The following is a 19133-nucleotide window of genomic DNA, read 5'->3' as shown; positions in this document are numbered from 1 at the left end:
TTCATAGAAAATTTTGTAATATAGAATATAGTGTAATATATGGTACATATTTATTGTACAATTGAGTTCCAAAATCTTTTGCGTAAATTGGGGGATATCAAGACCCGTACTTATCGAGAAGTGCTTTCTTGTTCTCTGAGTTTTTCGCCATAATTTCTTCCTTCTTTTTCTTTACTAGAAGTGCGGTAGCCGTAGGAGTCGCCTCCGGATGGTTTTCTAATAAATGCTTGAGCATTTGCTGCTCGTCTTCATTTGATGGTTTTGCAGTTTGTCTGGCATTCCACGCAAATTGCTTCATCTTTTCATATTCCACGGCTTCACCATCAAAATGCCTGACAAATAAATTTCTTTCATTATACTCCCCAGCAGATGGATCAATAATGGATCTGGTCTTTGGATTATATGTCAATTTCTTGATGCGACCCTTAACAACATTTGTATCTTCACCTTCATCTTCAACTTGTTCCTGTGCAGTGACGGATTCCAAATACCCTGCCCTATCTTCAAGCAATCTAATAATTTTCTCACCTGGAGCTTTCTGGCCCTTTTGCTTCATAGTGTTTTGAGGTTTTTCATCCCCTAGTAACCCAAGTTCAGCCAACTCTAGAGCTTCCTCTTCCTCTTCAGAGTTCATCTCCTTTGCTTCACCTTGTTTCAATGCCTTTTCCTTTTCAGCATCCCTGTACCTCTGTATATTATTATCCCAATCTTTGACATCATAACCATAATAGTTGTCTCTCTTCGCATCGTAATTATTTAGAACTTCCTCATCTCTGACTTCAATGGTGTCCTGTGGTGCTGTGTTTGTTGAAGAATCTTCTCGATATTTAAACGATACTTTGCGCTGTCTCTCTAGACAATCGCTCTTCTTGTGTGACATGGAGCCGCAATTCGAGCACTTTATCTTTTTATTATTCTTGAACATTAATAATTTTTTTTTCTTCTTCTTAACCTCCGAGTTTTCATGATCATTGGACCTCTTTGCCATCAACACATTTTTATCTGAAATTCGAGTATGTGAATCATTGATCCCTTCACCTCGCAGAGCGATGGAGAAGTTTTTTGGTTTTTCATTTCTGTTCTTTCGTTGATGGGCCAAGTAATCTTTATCATCATCCTTATCCTGCTCATCTCTATTGTTCAGCTTATCTCTGGATGACACTGGAACCTTGTCGATACTCAAATTCTCAGTTTGGTACCATGGAGCGCTGGCAATAAATTCTGGAATATACTTGTTCTTTGTGTTGTCTTTTGCTAATCTCGCACGGCTCATTATTATTGATGGATATCTTGTTGATGGATGAGTAACAGCAGAACTGAAGGGGAAAGAAATCACTTTTGATCATCTCTATTATGGTCTTTTTCTTTGCACGTGCAGGCCATCTCATTTTTTTTTTTTTTTTTTTTTATGCAGAATTTTTCTTGATGAATTTTTTTTTTTGGGGGTTGAAACCTCTGGATTTTTCACTCTAATTACCAAATCGACAACTTTAACGATGTCAGAAACCACATTTGTCAAGAAATTAGCTTCTAATGGTATGCATTCATTTTCGTTTTCTATCTTAACCTTTTGTGTTGTTTTTCTTTGGCATTTCCCAGACTCTGTTGCCTGGCGTTGTTTTTTTTTTGAATAAGATTCAACTGACATCTTTAAGAACGTCCTGTACGTGAAAGCGCCATTGAAGCCTTGAAACAATATTTATCAAGGGACAAGAAACTCTCTTTGTTGAAATACCAGAAACTATGGAAGGGTCTTTACTATTCGATGTGGTTTTCTGACCGTCCAAGACCTCAACAACGTTTGGCCATGGTTCTCGGAAAGTTATTTTCGGAGACCATCCCATTGAATAGCTTCACCGTATTTGTGGAAGCCTTCTGGTCCCTTATCATTCGTGAATGGCCACAAATAGATCGCCATAGAATTGACAAATTTTACTTGTTGTTGAGAAGAGTTATAGGGTGTTGTTTTGAAAGATTGAAGAAGGAAGATTGGGATGTCGAGCTAGTGAACAGTTACGTTGAAACCCTTCAAAAGAATGTATTGTCTGGTCAAGTTAAGATCCCATTGTCATTAACATTTCACATAATCGATGTTTACATAGATGAGTTAGAAAAAGTCATGTTTGAAGATATTAATGACGAAGAGCTTGCAAACGAAGATCTTGATGAGGAAGAGAAGGAGAAATTGATGAAAGAAATAAATGAGCAGAAAAAAGAAATACTCGAGGAAGTCCCATTGGATGAATTATTCAAAGTGTTTGGCAAATTGAAACAGTCAACTGGAATTAAAGTGTTGAAGGCCAAAATAGATGAAGATTTGATCGCTGATGAAAGAATCCAAGAATGGAAGATTAAAGTTGAAGATGACAGTGATAATGAAGAAGAAGAAGATGACGAGGAAGGTGAAGAAGATGAGGAAAGTGATGAAGAATATTTCCAGTAGTGGAGAACGTTTGCGAGCATTATATTTTTGAAAAAGATTTGTTTGATATAACTTTAAGAATGGCTGATTAAGGCCATGTTGTAAGAAATTTCTAAACGCACACACTTTTTTTTTTTTTTTGTTTATTGTGTGGATTTTTTTTTTCTTTCCACTGTAGTCGATGGGACAAAATATTGATTATTATTTAATCAGTGGCAACGCTGCCAATAATAGACAAGATATTTAATTTTATTCAACGGTTTTTTAATGTTCTCCTCCCTAATATCACAGATAAAGGGAAAACCTGCCCTGAGAAACAGAGGGGGTCCAACTGTCACAAATAAGACAGCTGTTACATCATCACTATCGTCGTCGTCGTCATCGTCGTCGTCGTCGACATCATCAAGGAACAATGATGCAAAACCAAAAGCCAGACCCCAAAAAGCCGCATCACGCAAACCAAGTTATAGTGTAAATGTGGACCCTGCTGTGGCAAGACTTAAGGCTGCAAGGGCAGCTGAAAAAGAAGCCGAGGAACAGAAGAAGAAAGAATTGAAAAGAAATAGACTCATAGACTTGGGAATCGACCCTGATGCACAGAAGAAGGCCGTTAAGGCTAGATCGAAAAAGGAGAATGGGAATCCAGATAAACCGAAAACCAAACGAGCACCACAGAGTCGGAAAGCTAGAAAAGAACAAGAGTTTGGAAACGACGAAGATTACGCTGATAGTCAAAGGACTAGTCAGCCAAGAAGAATGAAATTCACAGATCTAATGAAGCAAGCATCAAAGGTAGATAATTCTGTACTAGCTATAAATATCAAATCCAAAAGTGCAAAAGCGTCAGAACCTCGAGATAACAAAGAATCTAAGAAGTTGCCAAAGAGGCAAGCATTGCCTGCTGAAGGTAGAAGTGTGAAAGATATATCTCAAAGGAGTTCAAGAGGGGCAATGCCATCTAAACAAAATACTTCTAGTAACAGAAAACCAGAATCGTTTAAGCAGAAGGCTTCCAGGCCTACGCCGCCTCCTCTTATAACCAATAATCGTGCCAAAATAGCAGCTCCTTCAGAAAAACTTAGAAAGAAACTTGAAGAAAGAAAGAAACTGAAAGACCTTAGAGAAAGACAAAGGAAACGATACGGTGATTATGATGAAGATGATTATGATGAGGAGGATGATGACTTCATTGTTGATGATGAGGAAGAGGAAGAATACGGCTCAGGATATTCTCGGAGAGGAGAAGATCCAGGCTACGATCGTGACGAGATCTGGGCCATGTTTAATAAAGGAAAAAAGAGAAGATATAATGACGATTATGATGATGAAAGTGATATGGAAGCCACTGGTGCCGATGTGTTTGAAGAAGAAGAACGTTCCTTCAAATATGCTTTGAGAGAAGAAAAGCGTGAAAAGGAGCTTGAAAAGAGAATAGCAAGAGAGAAGGAAGATAGATTGAAAAGATCTAGAAGATGATGCATAAATTAGCTATTTATCATCTGATCTTCGGTTCTATATTTTATAGTAGCATTTTGTTCAGCATTTTATTTTAATACGACTACATTTTCTGTTGCACATGCTTTGATGTAAAAAGTCAAATTAGTATCAGATATCTATTCATAAAATTTATTAGAATGATAGAAATGACATGATGAAAACTCCAAAAGAAGTAAAGAAGAAAAAAAATGAAAATCCTTGTCCCTCAAAACATACAAAACTCACTCAGAGTCACTATATTCAAAATCATACTCTTCTTCTTCTTCTTCTTCTTCTTCTTCTTCTTCTTCCCTATTATTCTCCATCGCTTGGTCTTGATTGGGAATTCCGCTTCCACTTGTAGAGATCTCATCCACCAGTTGTTCAGTAAGACTATTTTCCGACTCAATATTATTCTCTTGACTATTTTCCGACTCAATATCATTCACTTCTGTTTCGTTTTTTCTTTCTGTACATTCAAAACCTTCAACATCGATCGCCGTTTCATATTTCTGTCCTTTAGATTCAAAATCTTCAACATTGATTGCTCTTTCTGAAGTTCTTCCTATATTTGGCATAGTAAGGTCAATTACTTCATCCTCGGGTTGGTATTCAGCTACTCCCTTTGAATAACTAATACTGTCTTGCAAAATATCATTGTTCATGCCACTCCCAGAATCTTCATAAGATTCGTGATTAGAGGGCTCTTGAGTATCATCAACAGCGATCTCTTCATCTAAATCAATTTGCTCGTAGCTTCCCACTTTCTGTTTCCCACCACTAGGTGAAGAAGTATCCTCATCATCTGGATTATACACAAAGTCTTCATCTTCCATTTGTTTTTGGAAATCTTCAAATTGCTTGTCCAAATCTTCATCAACAACATCAGCATCATCATGAATTTTCTGTCCACCGCTTTCATTATTATCATCTAAGAAGAAGCCGCCACCTCCGTCGACTGGGGATTTACTGGGCTCTTGTGGTTCTAAGAAACCACCACCCCCATAAGAATTTTCATTACTATCTTCAGGGAAAAAACCGCCTCCGAAGTCTTCTTGGTGTACGTCACGGGCATTATTACCCTCAAGGAAAAAGCCTCCCTCGACCTGTTTTTTTCCTTCATTTTCGATCTCATCATTCTCAGGGAAAAACCCTCCCTCAAAATCTTCTTCTTCTTCATTAGCAGAACCATTATCCTCAGGGAAAAATTCATCCCCAAAATCCTCCTCTTCCTCGTTTCCATGTTCATTATTATCATTATTAAATTTTGCCCTCTTCTGTTCCCTCCTCTTTCTTAAATCATCTTCCTTCAAGATATTCTGATCCATATCTGTAGGCAAGAAACCCCCACCGCCATATATGTCAGTATCTATAGCCGCATTATTATTATCATCATCATTATCATTATCATTCTCCTTTGCGTAGTCTATTGATTCTTCAAAGTTTTCGTCAGCGTCATCAGAAAGATCCACATTTTCCTCAGGAACTTCCCCGTGTATACGATCCAATCTTTCAACGATTCTGAGCTTGGCGAACACCAATTTCCAAGCCTTTATGCTCTTTGAAGCAGTTTGTTTCCTTTGACGTTCAATATCCTCATCCTTCAAATGCTCACTGACAAGGTTAACCGCCTCTTCGTACTCTTTCGCAACAACAACCCCTCCAACTTTAGGTTTCGTGGAGTTTCTATAACTAAAGCTGAAACCAATCACTGCAGGAGAATAATCAATACCCAAAAGTTTAGAAGACTGAATTGCAAACTTGGATGTAATGAGAACACCTCCTTCTGGTACCATTGAATCAGTGTAAACATCAATATTACCATAAGCGTTTTTAGGAACGACACCATTCTTAATCGGATCGGGTTTGTACAACTCAGTCTGAAACTCTGCGTACAATCTCACAGTGTTATCCTCATTATCTTCCTCATCATTATTCTCTTCCTCATCATCTTTCTTTTTGAAATTGAAAGCCTGGCGAACATTCTTTTTTTTTTTTCTTTTCACTCTCAATGATCTTTCGCCCATTTTAACCATTCTACCTTGGTGAAACCAACCTCTAGCAGATCTCAACTCCTGAACGTGCTGTCTATGATATACTGGAATCGACATTGTGTTTCTCCCATTGGACTTTTGACAAACGTAACCACATGGTTCTTTCGGGTATAAAATCTCATTAGATTTCAATTGAGATTCCAAAACATAAACAGGATGATTTCTAAAGTCCCCGATATTGTTTGGCATGCCTTCTTTGATATTCCTTTGGGTGAAATAATCATCTTCAAGGATATCCACTTCAGATTTCTCATGCTTTATCATCATGCGATCAAAAACTTTATCGTACCATTCTTTTCCTTTGGAATCTCTGGTGATTCTCTTTTTCCTGGTCTTTGAATTGAAATATTTGGCATATCTACGAGTGACGTCTTTCATACTACCAGTTCTATCGAAAGCAATAGCGTATAGCAAATTATTTCTATCATCACTCATTGGAGGCTCTAACTTTGAAACTTTTTGAATATCTTCAATGATCCGAAAATTGATAGGATCTATGGTTATCCATTTTTTTGAATATGGATTCCAGGCCTCGGCCCAAAATACAGGATATGCAGACAAGTTTGGATTTTGCTTCATGATCTTTTCCAAATAAAAGTTTGAAGTTGGATTAACGTCTAGTTTTTTGTTGTGGGTGTCTATGATTTTCTGAAGAAGAGACTTCGAATTGGATTGGAACTTAGGGATTCTGCTCCTAGCCAGTTTAACACCCAGGGGGCTCTTCAGTTTCTTGGTCTTTTTCTTCTTCTTCGTCTGAGAGTTTTCTAGTTCATCATCACTATCATCACTAGAATTATCTTCAGTTTTCACAAGACTGGCGATTGTAAAATCCGGTGGCTGAATACTGAAAACTAATCTTGCCTTTACTTGCACACTTCTTAACAAAGCAACGAACCCTTGACCTCCTATATCTCTATTTCCTGTAAAATTTGACAAGTTATACAAGTACATTTTTTTATTCATCCCTTTTTCTCTAAGCTTTTTCATTTGTTCGCGAAATTTTTCATCCACTGTTTCAATTTCTCCCCAATTTAATTTGAAAATCCCCGTAGGTGACGATATTCTGAATCTTTTCACCCATATTTCCATTAAATGTCTCAAACCATCCAAAAAATACCTTGATTTCACCCCATTGCTCCATTCACGATTCTTAATGCTCGGGTGAAGCTCGGAGTATATATTTTTCGGCACTACACTCGAGTACTGCAATTTCAATTGACTATTGTTTAACCAATTATTACGTTGACGTCCGTACACAAGCATACACACCAAATGCATCATATGAACTTCTCTACGTTGCAAACGATGTTCTTTGCTGATAACGTGGGATTTGGGTTTTCTTGATACTTTTCTGGCTTTGATGGTCACGGAAATTGAATCATTTTGGTTGTATGCATTATTGCTAGTCATGGGCTTTGAGGATGAGACAATTTCCACATCCTCAAAATCATCATCGTCGAATTCCTCATCAGAATCTTCGTCTCCATCAGAATCGCCATCGTCATCGTCAACATCATATACTTCTGAGCCTGGTGTGGTGGGAAATTGTTGCTTAGGCGGTATGCGGTTCGGAGTTTGCGCATCCCGTGGTATACTATTATGAGTTTGTTTCTTTGTCAATTCAACAACCTTCGAGACAGAGGCTCTGGAAGGATGTTGGGACTTTCGTACCATATGTTTCTTTGGGTCTTTCCTCTGTTCAAGTTTGATATTTGACGTTGTTTGTTGGGCTGGGCTTGCTTTCCTCTGCCTTCGAGGCCTCTTCAATGATCCCGCATTTTTAGACTCTGATTGTAAATAATCAGCCATCAATTCATAGTAAGCTCTATTAGAATTGTCTTTCAGGACATCATTGTTTGGAGATGGCATCGGAGATGATATAATGGTTGTTATTTCTTTCGTTTTATCTCTTCAAAGGATGAATTGAGATGGAGCGATGAGATGGTTGATTTATTTTTCATGCAAAAGGAAAAAAAAAAAAAAAAAAAATCAAAATTCAAAAATCAAAATTCAAAAATATTTCTGCGAATTTTCGTGGGGATCTTTAAAAGTATCTTTTAGGATAAAAACGGTCAAAGGAACATTGTGCAGAGGAGTTTACTAGGTATAAGATTAGACCAAGTGAAGAAATTGAAATGCTATGACCTTGAGAAATGTTCTGCTCCTTAACATCACATTTGGCATTGGTAAGGAGAGTACCCATTCTGGTACCGCGACTACTTCCCTATAGATCACTATCAACAGAATCGCCCAAGAATCTATTGGCGACAGACAAAAAGCTAGACAATGTTCCTTACATGGACAATTGCATGTTAATGAGAAGTAAATCCTCACAAATATCTCGTGTTCTTCGGAAAAAGAGATATCAAGATGAAAATCTTTTGAGCGTCCGCTACAATGTCATTGGATTCACACATCGAATAATGAAAAGTTACAATATTAATCAAAAACCTGAAAAGCTTAACCAAGATGATCTCCAGACTTCCAGTGTTGATGACAATGTTGAGGCGGCGTTGAAAGTATCGTCAATGAATCACCATTATTATATGGCAAATATGTTATTTGGAATATTATACACTCTCCATTTTGGCCTTCTCGCACAGTATGGGCATATCTCCAAAAAGGATTCGTTGAAGCAAGTCCAGCGGCTTTTGACAATTCAAACAGGACATGGGAAAAGTTCGAAATTACTGTGGATTCCTACGATGTTGCAACACCACAAAGAAATAGACATCAACACTCTGGATTTAGATTCAGCTGTTGTCACATTAACAAACTTATATGTCACTGGGAACATTACGAAATATGAAGAAAAACAGCAAGGAGAGCAATCAATCTGGGTAGAATCAACCAATGTTGAGAATATTTCCAACAATAGCCCAGTATTAATGGAGAAAGAATTTAGTGATATATTGAAAGAACTTTTAATTTTTTTTATGAAACTCAATGATCTTCATTACAACAAACAATACACCCTTGATGATTTGACATTATGGATCTCCTCTATTTCCAAAAAAACAGTAAAAGAATCTTGGGGAGTACTTCAGGGACAGGCGGTTCCCCCGGAGTTTATTTTACTCGATGTGATTTTTAAAAATTCAGCAACCACAAAGGAATTAAACATATGCGTTAATATATTCAAGAAATTTTTTAAACAATTCCACCAGAAAACTTCCACATATGTGTTTTTTTATCTAGTGGGCTTATATCAAATGATTGATTACACGGTTGTGTTACCAGTGGTGAAAACTTTTTTAGACAAGTTTCAAAAAATCTCAATTCCTTATAATTGTCAGCATCCTGGTTATAATGATGCGTCGTACCTCCTAATGAATGGATTGGACTGGTCGTACCAGAATACACGGGGACTGACACAAAATCAACAAGATACCATCGAAATTTACGTTTTGAACATGATGTTGTGGAAATTATCCGACTCCAGCATTAGAAATCGATCAAAATATTATCACTTAGAAATGATCAGATCGCAAAACTTCATCATTGAATTTCTATCAAAAACTCCAAAAACATATATCCATGACTACCCTGATGGCTCTTCCACTGCAGATGATACCATTGATACCTTACAAAAAAATCTTAACATTTTAGGAAATTTGGGATTGGTCAATGCATTGGTCAACATTTCACAACCAACCGCAAGAAAATCATTGGATATGGTAGAAGCAAAATACATCCGGCCTTTTATGGAAAACTTATCAAAATGGAAAGACACAACCCCGTTGAAGGAATTAATCAAGAACGATGCTGGTATGAAATATAAGATTTATCAACTCCTATCAAGGTTTTATTATATCAAGCTTCGAAACTGCAGAAATGAATCTGAGTTAATCAATGTTTTCAATGAAGTATTGAACTTCAACCAATATCATAAAGATTTGAATTGGTTACCCAATCCGATAAATCGATCGGCGTTGATCTGGAGAGGGTTTATAATGAAGCTAGAGGAATTGAGGATATTAACGCAACCAAGAGTTGTGGCGTTAATCACCAAAATTATCAATAATGAATTTGGCTTAAAATCAGCTAATTTTCAGATTCTTGAACTTTTGATGAGAAAAAACAATGATTATCAAGTACTTCAAGAATTTGTTAACAATTTGAGTTCTCGAGGGTTGATGAATTCTCAAATCACTACTGGTTTCATTGTGAAATTGTATCGACATGCTATTAATAAGAAAGTCCATGGATTGCAGAATGTCAGTTTAGAACTAACTGGGTGCGATGACATATTGAGTTATGTCCGATCTATTGTCAACTCTATGAATGAGTTGAATGTTCCAATCATCGGTGAAGTCTTATATCACGAAGCAAGTATACAACCAAAGAATATTTACAGCCTTTACACACACTATTTGAAGAGGAACGGTGATGAGAAATATTCACTTTCACCCAACAAAAGCTGTATCAAGTCACTATTGGTTGCCGCATTGAAAGAAAAGTATTTGGTTTGGGACAACAAATATGCAGTACAGATTGCAATTGCCGAATTCAAACGATGGATGACCCCCTCACTGAGTGATAAATACATTACACCTGATAAGACAACTTGGCATTTATATCTTGCCCTTCTACATGACTATAATTATCAAACAGAATTGATGGATGTGATTGGTTTATGGGAAGCTATGAGATACGTTCCAACAAAGGCACTATTGGTGAAATATTTATCCTTACTACCCAACGATGTTAGTGATAGAATCATTAAGTTTGGCCAGGAAGCCATTATGGAGGAGAGGAAGAATGATGAAAATAAATTGACATTACAGAATGATGACTGTGGAGGATTTTTAGAAGATTTTGGTTTTATGGAGAACGAGCGTAGTTCTAACGAGCTACCAAAAGATAAGATAATGCCATCACCACTTGATAAGCACACACAACCTATAGAATATCAAAGAAAAAGATGGTGCAAAGAGCACGATATTTACGTTCCTTTCAATTATGATTATTCCACAAAAATGTGGCCATGGCCGTCGAAGAAAGCGGTAATGAATTCAAAAAAATCTTTGAGATTAGTTGGGTTGATTTGAGTCTCCGGGCAAAGAGAAACAACACTTATGATGTATTATATTTTTTTAAAAAAAAAAATTGTATTTTTAGTTATTGTAAATAGATCACCTTGAACAATGTACAAAATTCTGTTTCATTCAGTACTAACAAGTGGTGTATATTGCTTGTAAATGCTCTCTTTTAAAGACATGTCAAAATGTCAACATTCAGAATCTGTTGGCAATCAATGAACCTAATTATATAGTCAAGTCACCCACCAGGGATCAGCCATAATAGCTACTGGGCCAAATGAAAAGATGAGTCAGCTTTACAATCAAAACATTAAAGAGTAGTCATGAGAATTATACTATATAAAAAAGTATGAGGGAAAAAAATCAAAGCCGGAAAAATTTTTTTTTATTGAATAATACATAAGACAATCAAAAAATTTATTTCTTAGCCTTCTTAGCTTTCTTGCTCTTCTTGGCTTCAGCAGCGGCTTCCTTAGCAGATTGTTCCTTGATAACTCTCTTAACAATCTTTTGTTCTTCAATCAAGAAAGCTCTGACAATTCTTTCCTTGACAGCGTTAGCGGATCTGGAACCACCGTAAGCTCTGGAAACGGTCTTGTGAGTCTTGGAAACGTTAGCATATTGTCTTGGTCTGAGAGCAGAGATACCCTTCAATGGAACACCAGTGTCACCACACTTTGGGATGGTACCGGTCTTCTTGACGTGTTGAGCCTTCAAGATACCACCTGGGGTCTTAACAACCTTGACTTGGTTGGAACGAGTGTTGTCTAAAGAAATAAACCAGTTAGTATATAAACCCTAATGTTTTGCGATTGAGGAGTCCTTGAATGAACGAGTAGTTAACGAAACAGTGATTGGAATATCTTTTTTTCTCTCCAGTCACACATAATTCACCTAAGGCACATTCTTGAAAAGACGATACGTTTAAGGTTGTAGGTTATATCCACACAATTTGCTCTTCCAATAGTCTATGGTTTTGTGATATCCACTACGGATACAGACAGCCCTCTTTTGAGATATTTCAAAAATATTCAAGATTCCACTTCACCCATCAAAAACAATACCATTTGGATTCCATATTGTGATTCCCTTTAGAAATGAAATGATATTAATTCATTTTTTATCCCAATATATGTCCAGGATTCTTTAATTGACCTCAATGATAGAAAAAATAATCCCACTTTATTATCCATCACAGTCATTTGATATCTGAATATTGTATTCCGATAAATATGATCATCTTATCCCAACTCTTTAAAAGAACAATATTAAATTTGTTTCTGTGCTAATACAATCCAATATATCAAGAAAAGCTATTCCATAATCCAGTAAATTTTCGCAAAACCCCCCCATTCATCGCAAGGAACGAACTCCCGATACTAACAATCATTTAGCCCATGAGCTTTAGATATTGGCTGAATACATACATGGATTTCTCTTTCTGAAGGTGATTCTTTGAGCCATCTTGAATACTGTGTTTTTACCTACTTTGTTCAAAAGATTGATTCAAACTGCAAAATAAATTTTTCAATATAAAAAATTTTTTGTTTCCACAACCAACCCTCAGTGCTCACCAACACAGTAACGATCGAGAGTGTGCGCGGTGGCCAGGGCAGCTAGGCTGGAATAGACGTTACCCGTCTGGTAGAGGAAAAACGATGCACCCATACATCAGAGGACTTTCCTCTTTTGGATGTGACTGTGACTTTTCCCGTGCGCTTGTAAGGGAAGTATACCTGAACGGCGGGTACGATGATCTGCACCATGCCAACATGCATGGGCAACTGCCCTGACAACATGCTAGCACTAGGAGCCAGTTTAACAAATGCTATTGTTGCTGTCGATCTCATTTATTAACTTTATTTATTTGCTTTTCCCTTTAGATCTTCTTTTTTTCTACAACCCTCCAGCTATTTGGCCCTGATTCAATTGCCAAATTAAAATTGTGATCAATTCGCGATCATTTTTGGGAACCTAGTAGTAAGAATCTGGTATAAATGATATATTTGAAGTCCTAAAACGTCCAACATAATTCTCTGTCTTCTAAAGAGGGAGAGAGAGAGAGAGAGAGAAAAAAAAAATCATGTAAAATTTCCAAGAGCAACTTTAATGAAAACATGGGTTTGTAGGATGTATATAGCACCGTAATATAAAAAAACTTAAACTAAACTTCCACAAATTCGGTAATAACCATCAAATTTGCCAATACCACCGCAATAAACACCAGCCAAACCCATACATAGTGATGTAATGGAGCTGGATAAATTCTACCAGCCAAGAAGATAATGGAAATTGTCACAAGGAAAAACGCTATTATCAAGCCAAACACCAACAGAAACATGATCAAAAGATATGACGTGTGGGAGTATTCAAAATCTGGATTCAAGATTATTGAGTAATTTATTCCGAGAGATGAACCGGTGATAATAGCTGCAATTGTAGGTAAGACAAAATACAAGAATGTGGCAATGATATCATGGTTATGCGCTCTTTCTAATTCAGGGTCAGCAAATGATCTATGGATATTGGTATTGTCGTTATCATTATGCAACTTATTGGAATGATAATTATTACTCACGGATCCATAACCATTGTTACCGTTAGCCGACCCGTACATTCCAGCACCAATAGATTGTTCCTCGTCTGAATTATCAGAAACACTGTACATATCATGAGTACTGGCCAGGCTTCTTCCGTAGTCGCCATGACCTGGCAACAAAGAATCCTGTTCATTATAAACTGATACTCTATTATTACCGGTTTTGTTTATCTTCTTACTGATTGACGATTGCAAAGAGGTGATTCCTGTGCTAATACTTGTTGACAAATTCAATAAAAAATCAATAATCGATTCAGATATCAATATACCGCGAGGCTCATCCTGGTAGAACCCATTATTCACATCAAAACCTCCACTACCCCATTCTTCTGGATTGTCATCAAATTCGTTCCAGTACCGCTGCTTGCCAATCTGGTTTGGATGACGTCTATCAAGAGAAGAAATTCTGTTGAATCGCTGCTTGTTTGCATCCAATGATCCATGTCCCTCCAACAGTTTTTGTTGTTCGCGTTGAAGCTTCACCATAAGATCTTTCTTTTGATTTGTTCTGAATAGTCGGTTTTCAATCACTGCATCCAACTTGAACTTCCGACTAGTAATTTTATGGAACCAATCTAAATCGTAAACAAGTTCTTCATTTCCATCTTTGTAAACAACATTTTCCTCTTGCTGGTCTCCATTTCCACCCACGACGCCAAATACCAATAGTGAATAAATAAAAGGACTAAAACTAGGAACTTCATACAAATAGTTGGAGTTCACTAAAGTTTTGATAATATCATCAAATTGAACATCAGTGTCCCAGTTGATTTCGAGCAAAGAATAACCAAAGAGACAAGTATTTTTCTTGTGGTCCAAAGAACTTCGCTCATCCTGAAACTTAACATTGCAATATAGAGTCATGTAGAAATTTGCAATGTCATCAAGTTTCGGGTGTTTCAACTTGTAATTGTAACGCTCTTTCGTAGTCTGGAAACATGAATAATTGTAAACTTGTTGATTGAATAACTGCTGAAACTCTTTAAACTTGGCCTTATCACCATGGAAATATTCATTGATTTCCTGAGTGATCAGTGTGAGATCTTGAGCATCAAGCAATTTTTTGGCAAGATCAGGAGTGTTCAACAATTTCAATACTTGGCGATCCAATCGAATATCAGAAACTTTTCCTAAAAACCCACTGGTCCCCATCGCCAAGATTGAGTTGTCTAATGAGGAATCATACACGTATACTGGTTTTGAAGAACCCAAATGATTAGATTGTATTTCAGAGTGAAAGAAGTAGCACATCTGAGGGCTCCCTGATAAACATTCATCAGCGTCAAGTCGTGAATCTTTTTCTTCTCTTTTATTATCATTAATAATGTTAGCTTTCATATATTTTTTGGATTCAACCTTGTTTCCATCAAAGTTTTCCTCTTCATTCAGTTTGGAGCCAAAAGTATTCATAATTTTCTTTATTAATTGACCAATTCTTTCTTGCTGCTCGGCAACATCCCCTGTTGTGTGGCCAATTTTTTGAAACATGGAATCTAACAAAAACCGCACCTCATAAATATATTGATTTGATACTAAGAACCAAGCTGAATTCCCACATTTTGTCGATGCCACATCAAATTCTGATTCATTAATCCTCGATTTTGACTCATTACCTATGGCCAACAAGCGTAATTGGTCAGCAGGAATCAAGTGTTTTCCCAAGTTATTAAGTTGATACATATAGTTCAATTGGTTTGTATTGTACACCAATCCACGTTGGTCAAATACACATCGAGCTAATTCCAGTATTGAGTCATAAATTCCAAAATTCAAACTTGAAATTCGTAGGATTTCGTGAATTACAAGATATGCGCTTGAGAGATCAAGGGTCCAAAATTTCATGGCCGATGATGAGAGAGAAACTAAGGTTAAGAAGGAATCATGAACTAAGGGTATAGTATTGAGAGGAGTTTCAACGTTCAAGAGCGGATTGGAAGCATCCTTGGGACTAGTAGTTGGCGCATCAATGCAAATGACTGTATCATTCAGCAAACTTGTGTTAATTTTTCCGAAATACATAAACTCGCGCTCATAAACTGTACAACCAACGATTTGTGTAATGATAGCCTCGTCAAATTCAGCAACCCCGAAAAAGTTTTCAAAAATTGTTTTAAAAATGTCATAACGTTCATCAAAGGATAATAATAAATCTGATTGAGAGTTCTTCAAAAAATTTTGGTCTATTATTATATTGGTATTATTATCGTTGGCTGAAGGAACATTAAAGCTATCACTTCTAAGTTGGGTTCTCCCGGTTACAAGATAAAGTGCATCAACATAATTTATCAAACTCTCATCACTATCATTCAAATCATTGTTTTCAGAAGAATGGTAATATTTTCCAACTTTGCTCAGCTTAAGAATTGACTTGTTTAAAAAATAACATACATGAAACAACACCGATTTTTGGAAATGAATGAATTTTTTCAATGATAAGAATAGGTCATTTTTGAACTCATCGACTTTATTATGTAGCTTGGTATTATTATTATTGATAGTTTCCAAATTCCTCGCTACCACGTCCAAATTCAATAATTTAATACCTTCAGTATTCAAGCATGGGATGCCTTGATTATTGCCATTACCATCATTGATGTCTGGATTGTTCTTGATTTCATTTAGCTCCGATAAAAAGGAATTATTGGCCTTTGTCTCAAGATATAAATTTTTGTGGTACTCACTGAGCTTTTTATTGATATTGATCACTTCCGTGATAATGTTCTTATGATTTCTTTTGAAGTTGTTGCTATTGGATTGAAAATTCTTGACCAATTCGAGATATTTCAAATTGATGAATAGATCAACTGTCTTCAATACTTTGACGAACGAACTAAGAAATTGCATCACCGCCTTGGTTTTCTGCTCCTTATACGATTCAGTCAACTGTTTCAACTTGTCCTGAAGAATTACTGATCTTTCGATAGCCTTGAGCTCATCGACTTCGCCCTCTTCATCAAATTGCTCTTCATCATCTCCATTGCTTAGGCTTATACTAGATAAGTTATAGCTAGAATTGGTGCTTGATGAACTAAAAGAGCTGCTCATCACATCCTCGTTCTCCTGAGAGTCACGTTTGAACTGACAGGTTTGGGCATTTGAATTCAAATTAGAGACTGAGGCCAAAGAGTCATCAAAAATAGCAGGGTTATTGATCAAAGCTTTCGAAGATGATTTGAGGAGTTGTGATACTTTTGACTGGTAACTCTCATGGATACTTGCCAATATCTTGACTAATTTGGCGATGTCCAACTTTAACTGGGTGTGATCGATACCATAATTCTTCCAACTGTCCACGGGGCACTGTTTAAGCTCCGATGCCTTTAGGACCATATTGCAATGATTTTGGAAGATATTTTGAGTGTTAATGATAATAAGCTGTCTCGGCTAGTAATAAATGTCAAATTAAAAAAAGAAAAAAAAATTGTATGAGGTCGCACGACTGGGATTATATTTGTTGCATCCTCGGATGGCTGGTTTAGCACGTGGGAGACCCTATCTTATCACTATAGGGGCTGGTACGGATTATCCGTATTATACTATACATAACATACTATATGATATTTACTATGATCAATATGTGTCCAATAGGACGGCAAGAAACACATTGCGCTTGTACAAAAACCCACGTTTGCCAACGCATGGAATTATTTATATATATTAGATGGGATTTGACATGTACAATAGTTGTCACTTGGTAATAGCATTTTTTTTTTCTCCTGACCGAGCCGAATTCAATTATTTGCGACAATTGGCTATCTGGAACTTCTAATACTGCATATTTATATAAATATATATGATACAGTGTTTTCATTTTTTATTCGTACCAACCACCGGAAATGTTCATACCAGTGGCAAAAAATAATTCATACCGACCCCCGGTATTTTTCGTACCACCGCAGCGGGATTTATTCAGACCATCTAAGAAAAATAGTTCATACTATTGCACTTTAATTATTCATACCAACAGAATACAAAATTCATACTAAATGCATAAAATTCTTATGCTTTCATTAATATTTTATCTTTGATATTATTAAACATGTTACAGGGGACCCGCACACCCAATAAAGCCCCTTTGCAATACTCATTTACCATTTCAAAGGCTCATAACCAAATTTTGGAGTGGTTTCGTCCTTCCTTAAAATTTTAAATTTTCATTAATTTGTTTTGGAGCTTTGTTGCGTCTTTATGTAATTTTTTTTATAGTTTTTACTTTTTTTTTTTTGGTTTGTTTTCTGTATTTTGTTTTCTAATTTTTTTTCTTCATCTTTGGTATTTGTTTTCAAAAGAGCTGCTGTTGTAAACAGAGATCAATATGTCTAGAAGCATGTCTGCAGAATCCCTTGTAACTATCAAGGGAAATATTTTCTGTGGCTTCTTTCACCCTTGGAGTTAATTGCTCCTTCTTGCTCAAGTTTGATCTTTTGACTTTACTCTTACATACTGACCAGAATTCTTCTATAGCATTCAACCCTGGAGAATAAGGAGGTAAAAACACAAGTTCCAAGCCACTCAGTGCCACTAGTAACTGAAGATCACGTCGTTTATGAATGGCAGCATTATCAAGGATCAAATATTTCATACCTTTGAGCTCCTCGTTATTTTCTATTTGCTGGATCACTGACTTTACAAAACTGTAGAAGTGATTAGCTGTAGTACCTTTACTCACTTTGTCAATGGTCGTTTCTGAATCAAGTTTTCTCTTCTTATTGGATGTAGCCACTGGAGTTCTGACCTTTAATTCAATACAACCTTTGACAGAAATTGCCCCAATGAACGAAATATTAAGCCCTCTGGTTACGGGAACAGTAAGAACTGCTTTTTCACCCACAGCAGACCATCCATACTCACGCCGCATACTGATATTGAAACCTGCTTCGTCGATGAAAATACAGTTTTGACTAAAGTCGAGCTTGTCTTTATACTTCTCTGCCCACTCGAGTCTCTGTTTCTTCAATTCCTCCAGACTTCTTCTCAAAGCCCATTTAGAAATACGTTTGAGACTTAGCTTACAGACCTTGGTTACAAAGTTATAGATTGTTGTAGCCTTGGCTCTTACATTGGTGAAGGCTTTCTTGAGTCTCTCCAACATAAAATCGAGAGTCACTGTAGCATCTTCCTTTATCAATTTTTGAAGGAATTCCTTATGTTCATCAGTGAGAAGGGGTTTACGACCTCTTTTCTTTATTGGCTTCGAGATACCATTTAATTCATTGACAAGTATTTTGTTCCACTTTCTTTTCCATGTGTAAGCAGTTTGCAAAGGTATATCTTCTAATTTTGCAGCCTTGTAAGCTGATACACCTTCTTCCATGACCAAGTGCCAAAATCTTTGTTTGACAGCTTGATTATAATACCGGTACGAACCTCTATATCTTCGTTCTTTCATTTCAATTTCCATCTCGGCATTTTCTTCTTCTTCGAAAATAGGATCAATTTCCATGATATCCATGATACCTGGTTTTTCAAAATGCTTATAGTCACTGTAACTAAAGCAAGCTTCAACTGGTGCTATTTCAGACTCTAAAGTCATTTCACTG

The 19133-nt window shown here is 36.6% G+C and overlaps 7 protein-coding genes across 7 annotated transcripts; 3 read left to right on the top strand and 4 right to left on the bottom strand. All coding sequences in view use genetic code 12, as the record gives it.

Moving 5' to 3' along the window:
• Window positions 1-97: 97 nt before the first annotated feature.
• Window positions 98-1273, bottom strand: SLU7 (mRNA splicing protein SLU7; the record flags this gene model as incomplete). The annotated part of the gene is made up of 1 exon (XM_064993839.1): window positions 98-1273. The coding sequence occupies one exon, from the start codon at window positions 1271-1273 to the stop codon at window positions 98-100; it is 1176 nt and encodes a 391-aa protein (XP_064849911.1).
• A 223-nt stretch (window positions 1274-1496) lies between these two features.
• RRP1 (Rrp1p) lies at window positions 1497-2443 on the top strand (the record flags this gene model as incomplete). The annotated part of the gene is made up of 2 exons (XM_064993838.1): window positions 1497-1536; window positions 1656-2443. The coding sequence occupies 2 exons, from the start codon at window positions 1497-1499 to the stop codon at window positions 2441-2443; spliced, it is 828 nt and encodes a 275-aa protein (XP_064849910.1).
• Window positions 2444-2689: 246 nt separating this feature from the next.
• Window positions 2690-3898, top strand: SPT2 (Spt2p; the record flags this gene model as incomplete). The annotated part of the gene is made up of 1 exon (XM_064993837.1): window positions 2690-3898. The coding sequence occupies one exon, from the start codon at window positions 2690-2692 to the stop codon at window positions 3896-3898; it is 1209 nt and encodes a 402-aa protein (XP_064849909.1).
• A 242-nt stretch (window positions 3899-4140) lies between these two features.
• Window positions 4141-7821, bottom strand: DASC09_002330 (Rad4 protein; the record flags this gene model as incomplete). Its single annotated transcript, XM_064993836.1, has 1 exon — window positions 4141-7821. One exon carries the CDS (start codon window positions 7819-7821, stop codon window positions 4141-4143), a length of 3681 nt encoding a protein of 1226 aa, XP_064849908.1.
• Window positions 7822-8105: 284 nt separating this feature from the next.
• DASC09_002320 (uncharacterized protein) lies at window positions 8106-11003 on the top strand (the record flags this gene model as incomplete). The annotated part of the gene is made up of 1 exon (XM_064993835.1): window positions 8106-11003. The coding sequence occupies one exon, from the start codon at window positions 8106-8108 to the stop codon at window positions 11001-11003; it is 2898 nt and encodes a 965-aa protein (XP_064849907.1).
• Window positions 11004-11411: 408 nt separating this feature from the next.
• On the bottom strand, window positions 11412-12458 carry DASC09_002310 (60S ribosomal protein L34; the record flags this gene model as incomplete). Its single annotated transcript, XM_064993834.1, has 2 exons — window positions 11412-11761; window positions 12422-12458. The coding sequence occupies 2 exons, from the start codon at window positions 12456-12458 to the stop codon at window positions 11412-11414; spliced, it is 387 nt and encodes a 128-aa protein (XP_064849906.1).
• Window positions 12459-13158: 700 nt separating this feature from the next.
• VTC5 (Vtc5p) lies at window positions 13159-16923 on the bottom strand (the record flags this gene model as incomplete). The annotated part of the gene is made up of 1 exon (XM_064993833.1): window positions 13159-16923. The coding sequence occupies one exon, from the start codon at window positions 16921-16923 to the stop codon at window positions 13159-13161; it is 3765 nt and encodes a 1254-aa protein (XP_064849905.1).
• Window positions 16924-19133: the final 2210 nt, after the last annotated feature.

Source organism: Saccharomycopsis crataegensis, assembly GCF_037102585.1.
Source record: "Saccharomycopsis crataegensis DNA, jcf7180000000072, whole genome shotgun sequence".
Classification (NCBI taxonomy): domain Eukaryota; kingdom Fungi; phylum Ascomycota; class Saccharomycetes; order Ascoideales; family Saccharomycopsidaceae; genus Saccharomycopsis; species Saccharomycopsis crataegensis.
This window is presented reverse-complemented; position numbering and strand designations above follow the sequence as displayed.